Source organism: Pezoporus occidentalis, unplaced genomic scaffold (genome assembly GCF_034315485.1).
Source record: "Pezoporus occidentalis ecotype Australia unplaced genomic scaffold, CSIRO_AGI_Poc_V1 ctg5, whole genome shotgun sequence".
Taxonomy (NCBI): domain Eukaryota; kingdom Metazoa; phylum Chordata; class Aves; order Psittaciformes; family Psittacidae; genus Pezoporus; species Pezoporus occidentalis.
The window spans coordinates 296,997-311,013 of NW_026915835.1; the positions used below are offsets into that span (position 1 = coordinate 296,997).

Consider the following 14,017-nt stretch of genomic DNA (forward strand, 5'->3'; position numbering starts at 1 on the left):
CTACCGGTGTGGTGTTCCATATTAAAAGAGAACTGGTTTCTCAGAAGGCACTGCCTGGTGACTGGGGCTGGGAATTCGCTGAATATGAGGCCTTGCATACCTAAAAAAGCATGAAGGTTTATGATTTGCTCTTGGTTCCCTGCTCTCTGTGGACTATCCCAAATCTCTTCATATCTACAGAGAACTTGGTTTGAATACCTGATTTATGAAGGAATAAGGGAAACCCATCAAACTGTGTACCAGTGCAATTTTTCAGCACTTTCCATTTTAGACAGTACTGGTTTGTGGGTATTTTACTTTTCCTTTACTGTTCGCTTTCCCTTTGCCTTTGCCTCCTTTGCCTTTGCCTGGTTTTCTCAGTTAAGGTCCATCAAATGAAATCCTTCATAACTTTTCCTTGTTGGCAGTGTGGATATTTTTTCCTGCACCTTTTGTGTTGTTAGTCAAGAGTGTATTCACTTTTCTGTAAGTGCCTTTGCTGTTTTTTCTCTCCTTAACCACCCATTGTGCTTTGTTACTGCCACCTTTACTGTGTGGCAGCAGCATATTGCTACTTTCATGGATTTAAGCCCATAGCTCTAAAAATATAGGCCTACACTATTAACTGTAATTGATTAAACATATTTTGAGCTCCTCAGCATTGATAATTTACCGGTGATGTTCCCTGCTGGTTCCAGACAGAGCCAAGAGAAGAAGCCAAGAAGGTGATAGTTCATAAGAGGAAATTCCCTGCAATGAAAAGATGACTTGTCACAAAATACTTGATTTAAATTTGTTTCATGCACTGCCATGAGAGAGTTCCATTCTTCATGAGTCAGGCACAAAGAAGGCGGAAGGGACCTGACCCTGGGTTGTTAGAATTAAATGAAATCTATCATTCAAACTAGATAGGTAACATGGGGTAGAACATGAGCTCCTTCTCATACCAGGGCTATACAGGTCAGTTTTCAGTCTGTACCACACATTTTAGTTTTGCAGGCTTGTTGAGAAAGCAAAACTATTATTTAATTTTGCACAAGTTATTTTTGTTTGGATTTTTTTTTTTTTTTTACTTTCCAAAGCACGAAAGCAGATTTGAAATGAAAAAGCAAAATAAAAAATGGGCCCCATTTATTTAAAGTGGTAAAATTTCATATTTTCAAAAGTTACTCTTCAAATCTACATTTTGATCCAAATATTCCATAACGTGTCATGCCATTGCAAATAGTTTCATCACACCATTGTCTGATTGCCATGGAATAAGATAACAGCTAAGCGTAACTCAGGCTAGTGAAACTTATGGCCTCCTTTCCAACAACTCCTACCTTAGGTAAAAAGCTGTATTTCTTGGAGGAAATATCTCAATAAATTCATAGATGTGAATTCTGGGAAACCAAGGTTTTTTACAGTGAAGTGTAAATGTGAACTGCCTCCTTATATAGCCTTTGAGAATAGACCCTAAGTTCTTGTTCTGACAAAACCACCAGAATATTGTGTCTTCTGTTATTACATTACAAAGACATGACCTTCTTCTCTTCTGGTTCATTGCAGTATTTTGCTTGGTGTGTGTCTTTGAGATTTTAATTCTGCAGTATTAAATCAGATGTGTTATTACTGCACAGTGAGATGTGCCAGTAGGTATTTAGGATCAAATTTGCATACTCTGACATCTGTTTTCCTGGGTGCTTTATAAATGGTTGAGTAATGTGGTGCCCAGAACATCACACAACTGGAGATACTCTAAACCTTTTATCATTAAGTGGAACACTGCTCTGTCAGGTGCATTGAAACAAAACATTTTAATCTGCTTGTTTATGACATTCGTGTTTCAAAGCAGAATTTCAAACATTATGGTTTTCTTAATTCAAGCATATCTGTACCTAATGGTACCATCTTCAGAAATCATTTATTGCAAATAAGCTCCTTTAAAATGCTACATCTGTCTTATTTGCTGCAGGTAGCTAAATAGTTTCACCGTCTAACAAAGACATCTCATTATATTTGAATATCTGTTTTTTAAATATTTTGAGCAAAGGAGACATAAATATCTGCAAGTTATGTACAATATCCTGGAATTTACCTCCTTTTGAAATACAGTGTTTCTGTATGAGCACAGGGAAGTTATTCATGTGGCTTTCCATTTTAAAAAAATATAATTTGAAAAATTGAGAAGCTGTTTCTTTGCCAGGCACTGTATTATCCCCTGAAGAGAGAACAGATTGGAAATTTAAATAAATAGATGGCAGTTACAGTGGAATGAACTAACCAGGGATGCATCTTGTGCAAGATTCAGGTAGCATCAAGCCTGACAATCACCTCAACCCTTGCACATCATTTGATATATAAACAACATTTAATTGCTTGGGAAATGGGATACTTCAATGAGAAGAAAGCCACGCTGCTTTCATTATCACTCAAAACTTGAGACCCAGGCTTGTGGAGTGCTGCAGAAGCTTTGTGGTTATCCAGAGAGGCAAGTCTTACACAGCAAGGATAGAATTCAGAGCAGGGCTACGTCAGAAGGGGATGCAAAGATGGGATTCTCTGAACAAATCCAGTGAATGCCAGGTTTAATTGCTGCTGAAAGACTCCAGACCCTTTTTTTAGCACAGTCTTTTTTTATTAGTAGTATATGAGGACAGAGCCTTACAACAGACATTTTGCAACACTTTAGTGTCAAATCTGTTCACTCAGCCTTCCTGTTTTTAGATCATTTTCTCCTTCCTTCTTCCATATGCTGCTGACATCTGCTGTGACACAATACATCTGGCTCCAAAAGCCTTGCACAGGGGCTGGGAGCAGGCGCAGTGTGAGGGCACTGCAGGAGAGTGTAAGGTGGGTTCAGCTCTCAGCAGGCTGGTAACCCAAATCCCTGGGCATCCCTCTCCCAAAGCCTGCAAGAAGTGCATTCACTGTTACGTGTATTACTGAGTGTCCTCCCTCACCTACTCTGAATTGCATCAATGCAAATTTTAGGATTTTAATATAAACCCACCTGATTAAATGTACCATACTGCAAAATGACTCCAGTTAATTAGTATTAACTGGGAAATTGCAGCTCACCGATCTGAAAGTTTGTGGTGTGATTTTGAGAAATAGGGAGGAAACTCAGTACCCTCATAATTGCTTTTTATTGGAAATAATGGCATCAGCAGGATAAGATAATGGATTTCTATGTCTCACATGAAACACCCACCTCTGTAAGGTGGGTGTTTCAAGTGATTTAATTTGGAAGAAAGAGTTTGATGATACAAGGGGAAGAAAGCACCTTTTAAGATATCTCTTAGTAAAGGCATATGCATATTTTTCTCGAATCTAGTTTCAGCTAGTCATTTATTACATAACTGGAAAAGTTTCTTGGTTATAGCGTACAGTTAAGGCTATTTAAGGAATAGTAAGGTGGATATTAATCATTCTTTAAAAGAACCCTGTGGCAGTAAGAATTTATATTCCTTGATTCTCACTTATTCTGCAGTGTCATTGGGTTAAAAATGTTATTAATCCCCAAAGTACCAGACTAATATATGTGTTGCATAGCACAATTATATAACTATTTGAGCAGGGGAAAAAAGAAGGCGAGGGTAGTAGGCTGAAGAGTTGCGTTTCTAGGTCAGTGGCGGGCAGTCTGTACAGAAGAAGCTCTTAAGCCAAGAGAAAAAATAGGTTGTCGTTGTGGCAGTGAAAGTGGTGTGTGCTGGGAAGCAAATTGTTCCTGATGCACAGGGGAGCTGCACTGAGCCCGCTGATGAGAGAGGTTAGTAAACCTTTTCCCTGACCTGATTCACCCTCAGCAGTCATCTGCTGTGGGTTATTATTTTTTTGTGTTAAATTCAGCCTTTGCAGTTCAGAAATCTTAGCTATAAACTGGTAAATTATCAAATCAGAGGTCAGCTTAACAGTAACCTTGGCCATACATTTGGCTGCAGTTCTGTGGTGTTTGCATCTCAAACTGGCCTCTACCACTTTCCTGCAATAGCTGAACTGGACTTAGTTTGGCAAACTGGAACTGGAATGTGATCAGCTGAGCAGCTCAAGGCAGCCCTGAGGCCAGGGTAGACACAAGCAAAGGGGTAGTGCTGAGTAGCTGGAGGTGAGGCAGGGGACACAGCATCTTCCTATGGGACAGCTACGGCTAACAGAAGACAGGCTGTCAATCAGAGGTAAATAAATCAGACATATCCCATGCCTCTTATCCTCTGTTGCACACCCTGCAGCACAGACATTCTCAGTCCTCACAAGAGTATCTTTGAGGGGTGTTTGTTGACTGGATTTCTATTGATCAGGTCAGAGCTTGGCATGAAGACACACCAAACCCTTCCCATCTTCTAGAAGGGACAGAGAAAAATGAGATCATTAGTGCAACCCAAAACATATGCAGCCAGCATAGGAGCTTTCTAGGTGTAGCCATTAGAATAAAGAACAATAGCTCTCTCTTTTCAGCATCCCCTTGGAAGTCTAGGAGATTGCTTTAGGGGAGCAAGATTAGGGGCAAGAGATAGTATGTGCTGAGTCTGGACAACACCATGGCCCATAGGACAATGTAGAAGGATTGCTGTGATTTGTTGATTCAAGCAGCACTTGAAATCTCAAGTGTTGTATGAATCATCTTGGATACTTTTCAAACATTTGAGAAAGCCCAGGGTTGGGAAGATACTAACAAGGCTAAAAGCAACTGTAGCCCAGTGTTTGATCTTGTCCTATCTAGAGGTCCAGGATACAATCTCGCTCTCAAAATACAGAAATATAAAGTTAGTTATATTTTCAGTATATCTATAAATGCAAAAATCATAGTAATGAGTGTTTCAGTGCCTGGCTTCACAGTGATGGATTAGTCTATCTCTTGTCTAATGGCTAAGGCCTTAGACACCATTACCCAAGTTGTGAAATCACCTTGTGGAGGTGCTTAACACTGAGAGATAAATAATCACAACATTTCAGATAACTCTGAGATGAATTCTGCCCTGTGTTACAGCAAGGAAACTCAATAAACTAAAAGTAAAATCTCTGTTTTCAACACCTTTTCCCAGTACACCATTTTGTAGCATTTCTTGTCATAGCTTCTTCTTCTAAAAAGTTCATTCCACTTGGAGTTGCTTAAATTACAAGCAGAAACTGCAAAACATTTATCAAAAATTATTCCTTCTTTTTTTTTTTTTTAATGTAGAAATATCCCTCTTGACAATTTCCCAGGCAGCTTAGGGATGCATTTTCTTTCCTTTATGTTTCATTTTATCGAAGTTGGGAGCTAGGATTTAAGCACCAAATATCTTCAGTTGATATCAGAGAAATTTGAAATATCTTATCTCTAGAGAGCTGTGATTTAGTCTAGCAGCACCTGGAAATCTATCCACAGACACCCAGTGAGCCATCCTCAATAGATGGGTAAATATTAAAACAACATAGTATGAATCACAGCTTGCAGTAAAACTGAAAACCTAACACAGGTACACAAATGCTAGGTAGGTGACTGTATCTGGTGTACTTGTGTAACAATTGGGATTACTCTGACTAAATGTAGATGTCTGTGGCAGAAATGTCTATATATGAGCAGGTCACCCGAGGCTCCCATTACAGCTGGTTGAAGCAGGCACTTCTGGGGCACAGTTCACCTCACCCTCAAATACACAGCTAAAACAGGATTGGTGAAGCCTGTCCAACAAGTGTCCATCTCTTGCAATTGAACGTACCAGGATCCTGGAGTTACTAAATCAGATGTTTACATAAAGGACATGAATCCTGCCTTATTTGCTTAAAACATGCTGTAACTTGAAGAAGAAAAAAAGCTTTAGGTGTGAGAAATAATTTGTCGTGTGCTCATTTTAAAAGAACAATTACATATGGGAGCATATTTTATATAAGCAAATTTATTTCAAGGGTATGTTTTTAAACACTGTATGTTTATGTGAATCCTACTGCAAGGAAATAATTTTGAACAGAATTAGGAGTTTTGTTTTATTTTTTAACAAATGGCTGCAATCATGAGGCAGTTCATGCTCTGCTTAAATTAGATTCTATTGCTGCATTTCTCCTACTATTTGTCTACTAAATAAAAAATAAATGAACAACCTGGTATAAGAATCTGATTTTCTAAATGAACCTCTGATTGCTCAGAAAGAGTCACTGCATTCTGGATGAAGAAAATTAATTCACAGTGAGTTACCTTATGCCAGTCACTGAGTAGTCAACTCGAATATATAACTTAAAAATGAAGGTGAAATAAGGAAATTTTAAAACTGTAGAGAAAAGATTTTATTAACTAATGTGCTCCTGTTGTGCATGTATTACCCTCTAGCATTTTTTAATGCATCCTCTAATTATGTAATCAATGAAGATGCTGTTTACCAATGAAGGGATTTTTTTCCTTCATTGGAAGGAAATTTGTTATTACAGAGCCATGAATTAACTGTAAGAGGTCCACAGACCTTTGCAGTTTTGCAGTATGTTGAAAACATGGGCATGGGTTGAATCAATGTGGCAGAAAGATGGAATATTTATGAATCTCCCTTACATACACCAACTTTGCCCAATAGAAACAAAAGGAGGGGTGTTTTAATACAGCAAAACAACATAAAGATGTATACTGGAGAGAGATTAAAGAAAGAAAAAGAGAGAATGTTTCTGTGCAACTGATTTTCCTCAGGCACCTCCATGAAACATTTTTGCTCAGTGCTGCATACTGTTTCTTCACAGGTCACAGTGTACCTCTTCAGAGGTGCTTCTAAATGTGCATAGTGTCTCCCAACTTTGCTGTTCATGTCTTGACATAGATTGAATGGAATAATTGACTCTAAATGGTACTTCTGTGTTGGGTGATAAATTATATGTGATGGTGTACAATGATGTCTACAAGGAAAAAAGAGGAACATTCATCTGTAGTTACTCTCTACTCACAATCAGGCACATCACTGGTGTTAACAGGCTGGTGCCATCCACAGAGTGACCTGACTGTACAGTATGCTGGAAATTGCATGATAACATTGCCAGAAGCCATTGCAGGTTATTCTTATTGACTACTGTAATTATAACACACATCATGTTCCAGGGATGAGTTCTTGGCTGTACTGGATCTGTGGCATTCAGCTCCCATGCATTTCAGCAAGCTGAACGTTTTGCCCAAGCCTTTTGAAGACCTTTAGCCTAGTATTTTCTTACAATGAAGAGGTTTTGCGTGAATCTTGCTTACGTTTGGCTTTTCTGAGGCCCATATTCTGCCAACCTCACTCGTCAGAGCTAATTAATACATACCTGCCACATACATATCCAGCAAAGCTTGGAAGTGGAGTCTAATCCAAGGGGGCAATATAGAAAGAAAAGGTGTCCGTCTGACTCTTTCTCCCCAGAGACAATTATTTAATGAATTATAATGATGAATCATTTGTTAATGCAATGTTACAACAGCTACATCATCATACAAGGAAGGATGATACGATATTCTTATTTTGCAGTTCTTTTCAGGGACCTTGGGCAAGCATGCCTCTCCAGCTGTGTAGAGCAAAGCCTATTGCTGTAGCTGAAAGCATGTTTCACTTAATAAGATGCTAAAGATCAGGCAATGTAAAATGTATGCTTCACAGGCTGTGGGCACAGGGCATGTCACTAGTTCTCTCTGTATCATAGGCTTCTTGCCTTTTAGGGAAGTGATTACGGATTCAGAATAGAAGCCCAAATCATTGCTTATGAATTAGTATTTCGTTGTTCTTTGTACGTGGAAAGCAGAGTCTTATAATAAACTATGTCCCACATTTCTTCATCCTGTAACACAGTTGGGTTTAGTGTTTTCCAGTTTTCATTTTAAGTGTCTTCTGGTTATAACTATACGACTTCTCCCCACCATAACTGTTAGCTTCTCGTATAGAAAGGCATACCTACTACCTAAAATACATATATAAAGAAATCTAACCAAGAAGGACTAGATGAGATGCTGAAAATGATTTGTTGGGAAATTGAAGTTTTATAGAATAAGATCCTGGGGTAAAAATAAGACCAAATAACACAAAAATGGTTTGACAGAAAGACACTCTGTTGTAATAATATTTTCTTGCAGTTCAGTCTGAATGAGGCTTAAAAAGAAATGTGTCCTTTTAATCCTGATGAAGGCAGAAGTGTAATGGATGCTGCGCTAAGAGTCTTCTGAGGAAGCTGAGAGCACTGTCAGAGGAAAGAAGATTACTTGTGGAGGGAGTGCACAAAATCTAGCCACCAGTTTTGGCAATCTTTCTGCAGAGAAATATATCTTCAGTTACTTGTAACCGTAAAGCTGTAAGCCAGGTGTTTGCCTGGGTTCGGCTGGAATCCTTTTAAAAAAAATATGTAAACCAAAATACAGACAGATCATACAAAACAAATACAGCCACATCATCTGTTCAAAGCAGTTCCTTGTAATTAATCAGTGCTTTGAGGAGGAATTGTTCAGCCTTGTCATTGTTCATTAATTAAGAATGTGATGTTAGTGAAATCCATTGACAAAAGTACAGCTGAGCTCAAGCTCCAAGGCTGAGCTTTTGGACGAGCAGATTAATGCAGACACATTTCATTTCTTCAGTGGGCTCCAGTAACATAGGGGTCTCCTCACTCCCACTGTAAGGTCATTCCATATCACTGAACGGCTTAAGGGAGACATTATGAAAGTAAAAAGGCCACAGGAAAGGGGGGAGGGGGTGCTTTTTGTTGTGCAAAAGCTATTAAAATAAGCAGGAGACAAGTCTTGAAGGAAGATTTATGTAGCTTCATGTGCAGTATTGGCTTCTTACAACTGATAGAACAAAGGACCCAAAAGTTGCCCAAAATGATATACTGCAAGCAGGATTTATGGTGATTTTAATGTGACACAGAGCAGAAAATGTGTTCTCGGCAGGATATTTATGCCTGCAATTTAAAACCTGTGCTTTGATTGTTCTAGATGATAGCAAGTTTTCAGAGGCCATCACAGTGCTGCTTACCTGGATTGAGCGAGGTGAGGTGAATCGTCGCTCTGCAAACCAGTTTTATTCGATGGTGCAGTCAGCCAACAGCCACGTCCGCCGGCTCATGAATGAAAAGGCTGCTCATGAGCAAGAAATGGAGCAAGCCAAGGAGAGTTTCAAAAATGCCTTAACAGGGATCCTCACTCAATGTAAGTAACTCCTTTTTGTCCACTGTTGTTGTAGTGATAGTGGTGGTGGTGGTAGTAGTTTTTTTATTGTTTGTTTGGGGGTAAGTAGTTGCAATGCAGTCATATTCTACTTCATATCCTATTCCATACTCTATGGCAATTTGGAGCAACAAGGACCATTCCTAAGAGCTTATTTCTCAAGGTGAGCAAAGTTTCAGTAGTTTTTTTATTACTAGATGAAGACGTGCTGTATGCATAATGTCTACTGTTGCGTAGACATAACGCTTCAGGGGCAGACCAGACTCAAGCCTTCCTGCTCTGAGCAAAGATCATGCTTATGTGGAGAGAAGTGATATATAGCCTGTGTATTGCAGCTAGTTTACTAGGCCACTTACAGAATAGAGGACAATTAGGTTATATTTTTAGTCTGGGTTTAGGTAAAAGGAAGGAGGATTCAGCGACTTTTAGGGACATATTCAAAGTGTACAGGCCACCCCCAAAGTAGAAGAAAATGCTGCTGGCTTTGGAACTGCTTGGCTGATATAATACCAGTAGTAATTTGGCAGATAAACTGCCTTAAATATTTAGTGATGGCAGCTATTTTCTTAGTATAGAAATATAATCAATTCAGTTACCTTAATGAGGTTCTCTCATAAAACAATAATCAGGATACTTAGTGCTCTTCAAATGGAAGGAAAGAGAAGAGAGGAGAGAAGATGAGAAGAGAGGAGAGGAGAGGAGAGGAGAGGAGAGGAGAGGAGAGGAGAGGAGAGGAGAAAGGAGAGAGGAGAAAAAAGAAAATATGAGAAGATGGGAGAAAAAACAAAAGACAAGAAGGAGAAAGAAAACTAATTTCATTGTTGCTGGATTTTAATATCTCTACTCATGGCTGCTCAAGCAAGAGGCTTTATGATACTCAGAAGGGTGGAGCCTGAAGCCAGCTCTCACATGCAAGTTAAAAACAAAAACCAAGACAATTTTCCAGATGGAGGGCAATGCACTTGTTTGTTACACTGTCATTTCTGAATCATACTCCTTATCTTTACATTAAAAAATAAGCCCTAAATGCTTTAATGCAATATTTTTCTGGTCCCTCAGTGGTCATCCTTCAGAAGTTAGGGCTGAAAGCATAAATTTGAATGGTCTTGCCTTGGTTAAGAGAGCAGCCCCTGAAAGCTTCCTGCATATGTGGTGGAGAGTTCAGCACCCCAGAAGACCAGTTCATGCCAGGGCACTAATTAGATGTCCTTCTATTTAAGAGCTTAGATACATGAATTTATGAAGAAAGATTTTGGGCCAAAGGCATTTGATTTCTGAAGACATATGTTCAGTGAGTAAATTTTAAAGACCAGCTAATTCCCTTTGTGATTTGCTAGGCAATGCCGGCTTCCATTTCGGCGTCTAAAAGACAGTGTGAGGAGCAGAGATGCAGGCACCACGCATGGCCATGCTGTTCAGTTCACACCAGGGCCTCTGTAGTTTTGTGTGCAGCAGCCAGTCTTAGTGCTCAGAAATGCCTTCTTCAGCTGCATTAAAAAAAAAAATCCCCCATTGTCAGCAGGCAGAACTTTAGTTAAATCAGTCTAAATTAGCCCATTTGTCACCAACTGTTGTAGAACATCTGTCTCTTGTAACTAGAGATCCCTGTAGTTTCAGGTGAAAACTTGCAGTTTTGGCTCTCTGGTTTGCTCCAATAATGTGCTGAACGACAAACTTATGAAAACAGAAATGGCTCTAGCTTCAGTACATGAGTTTTGCAGTGCCACAATCACAGCTATGCCTGGAAGAGGAGAATTTCTGACAGATCTGGCCTAGGAGGACAAGGTCAGCAAAAAAACAGGCTCAGGGAAGGGTGTTGCACTCTGTGGATTTTATAAGAACAAATTTTATGAGCTTTCCAGATGTTCCACATTGGTTATTTTATAAACATCATAAACATTGGCCATTATTAGCATTAGTGTGTCTTATTGAAATGCTCTGCAAACTTGCTACAAACAGATGGATAATGTTTTTGCTTTACTCGTGTATATGCCTAAGATTGCTAAACATGAGACTGTGAAATGAGCTTCCCTTTCTCAAGAATTTTCCTGTACTTGAATTCACCTGACGTTTTCATGCATCCTTTTCCATTGTTTACCCACAGCCTTGTCTAATCTGTTGTATGTCACTTGCTTTATGAAGAGGAATTTGAAAATACTAGATGTCCAAAATAGGTGTGTGTGATCTATTAAATTCTGCAGAGTGACAAAAATAACACTTCTGCTGTTCTGCAGTAGGCATCCAAAAGTCTAGTGTAATGCTGCAGCTATGTGGCCATTTGACATAAATATTACAGTACTTCTAAAATACCATGTGGCATTTGTCTTTCATGAACTAGGTCAGATGTCCAACTCTGAGCTGACCATTCTGAGCTTTCTTTGCAGTCAGCAGAGAAAAATAAGAATCTCCAGGGGATGAGTCATCAGACCAACCTCATGGTGCTCTTCCAGTGAGATGAATCATCCCTTGGAGATGCCATTATTTCTCTTCTGCCCATAGAGGATTCGCAGGGGACCTAGCTCAGAACTGGATGTCCAACTTTTTACATGCCTTATGCAGGGCAGATTAAGAGCACTTACTGTGTGTAGTCTTGATATAGAAGGACGTAGTGTAAGGGAAAAACCTGGGGTTAGATAAAAACACCATCATTGTAGCAGTGAATGTTAAGGGGAGTAAAGAAGAAATACATTAAGAAAATGGACTTCGAGTGCTCTCACCTGGAACACACGCACGTCAATGTAGGTCTTAGTATAAAATGCTTTCTTATTAATGAGGATTAGTGTGGCCAGAACATTTCATCTTATGGCCCAACTACTAAAGAAGTACAGGTATTGAAATCCCTGCTACGCATTTCTTTTTGGAGGTATTTAGAAGATTACCGAGAGGATTACCCCTAAAAATTTGGGTTAAGTGTTCAGCATGTGAATTAATTACCTGACCAGGATACTTTTGCCAGGATAATCTGTGAAATAAAGTGTATTACTGCTGTCAGACCACCAATTTACAGCCCCTGATGTAAGTTCTGCAGGGAGTCTTAGCGTTGTTATGGTGCTTCTTCAGTTATTTAAGGGATAAAGAGAGAAAAATGTCACTTCCTTCTTTTTTATTAAATCACTTAGGTTTTCAAGATTTGAATCACTGCTTAAAATATGATTGTTTTCCATGAGTTCTGATGTTTCTGTCTTTGTGGTTTGATTTCCAAGTTCTTCCAGTTTGCTTCCATGTCACAGTTACATGTGACGCTGCTCCCTGACTTTCCATGCATCTCTGTTTCATTTCCTCTCAAACCACCTTTTTAGCCTAAGGCTCCTAGATGTTGATCCTCACGTTTAAGAAAAATGGAAGCCCTAGAGACACATGCATCGGGCTGTTTTTTTTTAGGCTACACCAAAGCTGCAGTTCTCTCATCTGACTTTCTCCTCCATGCACTCTAAACTTCATCTACCTTTTATTGAGGTTTCAGACTGTTTAGTGCAGTCTCCATGATAACATTTTCAAAAGTACCTATAAGTGAGTGGAGGTGCCAAATCACATATTAGAAAGTTAACTTGATATCTTGAGAGTCAGATATACAAGGGGGGGGGAAGTGTCCCAGTGTGCAAGTAGATAGATACACACACAGTGTAATGAACAGAAGTGCTCCATGGCTGGGTACTGAGCAGCTTATGACACTCACTTATTTGGTCATTTTTGTCAATTTTAAGTTGCCTCTTTAAGGGACTTTAGGCACAAGGTCCACACCAGGGTCTATGAACCAGTCTCTCTGCTTGTGGTGGAAAATAGGAGGGTGTGTTTTTATCATGGAGCCCCCCCCCCCAGCCGTATTACCTCCTTGTTGCATGGTGGCCTTTGCTTTCATTCTCTCCTTGAACTTCTGGGAAGTTCAGTGCATAGTAATGAGGATGATCTTTTGGAAAAATCATAGAGTCATAGAATAGTTAGGATTGGAAAGGACCTTAAGATCATCTAGTTTCAACCTCCCTGCCGTAAGCAGGGACACCTCACACTAAACCATGTCACCCAAGGCTCTGTCCAGCCTGGCCTTGAACACTGCCAGGGATGGAGCATTCACAACTTCCTTGGGCACCCCATTCCAGTGCCATTGGACTTGTTCCAACAGCTCCATGTCCTTTTTATGTTGAGGACACCAAAACTGCACACAATACTCCAAGTGAGGTCTCACAAGAGCAGAGTAGAGGGGCAGGATCACCTCCTTCGACCTGCTGGTCATGCTCCTTTTGATGCAGCCCAGGATATGGTTGGCTTTCTGGGCTGCAAGCGCACACTGCAGCTGGCTCATGTTCATTTTCTCATCAACCAACACCCCCAAGTCCTTCTCCGCAGGGCTGCTCTGAATCTCTTCTCTGCCCAACCTGTAGCTGTGCCTGGGATTGCTCCGACGCAGGTGCAGGACCTTGCACTCGGCATGGTTAAACTTCATGAGGTTGGCATCAGCCCACCTCACAAGCGTGTCAAGGTCCCTCTGGATGGCATTCCTTCCTTCCAGCGTATCAACTGAACCACACAGCTTGGTGTCATCGGCAAACTTGCTGAGGGTGCACTCAATCCCACTGTCCATGTCAGTGACAAAGATGTTGAACAAGACCGGTCCCAGCACCAATCTCTGAGGGACGCCACTCGTTACTGGTCTTCAGCCGGACATTGAGCCATTGACCACAACTCTTTGTGTGTTTATATGTTTATAAACATATAAAAATATGTTTTAAATATCCTGAATACCAGTGAAGGAGCTGAATTTAAGCCTCTTTTCTTTCAAGAGTGCTCTAAATGGTGAGGTCCACTGTTCTGAAAGGTGGTATTGACCTTTCTTTGGGTGTTTGACAGGCAGCTTTTAGGCACCTGATTCAGAATGAATGCCAGTGAGAGGGAGATGTCTCTCCAGGAGAT

General features: G+C 40.1%; 1 protein-coding gene across 8 annotated transcripts in view; it reads left to right on the forward strand.

The window, feature by feature from the left end:
* Nucleotides 1-14,017, forward strand: part of ENOX1 (ecto-NOX disulfide-thiol exchanger 1) — a 371,724-nt gene that overhangs the window by 279,347 nt on the left and 78,360 nt on the right. For all 8 annotated transcript variants that reach the window (XM_062636831.1, XM_062636830.1, XM_062636823.1 and 5 more), the window contains exon 9: nt 8,879-9,091. In XM_062636831.1, the coding sequence (XP_062492815.1) occupies nt 8,879-9,091 (213 nt within the window). The remainder of the gene's footprint in view (nt 1-8,878; nt 9,092-14,017) is intronic.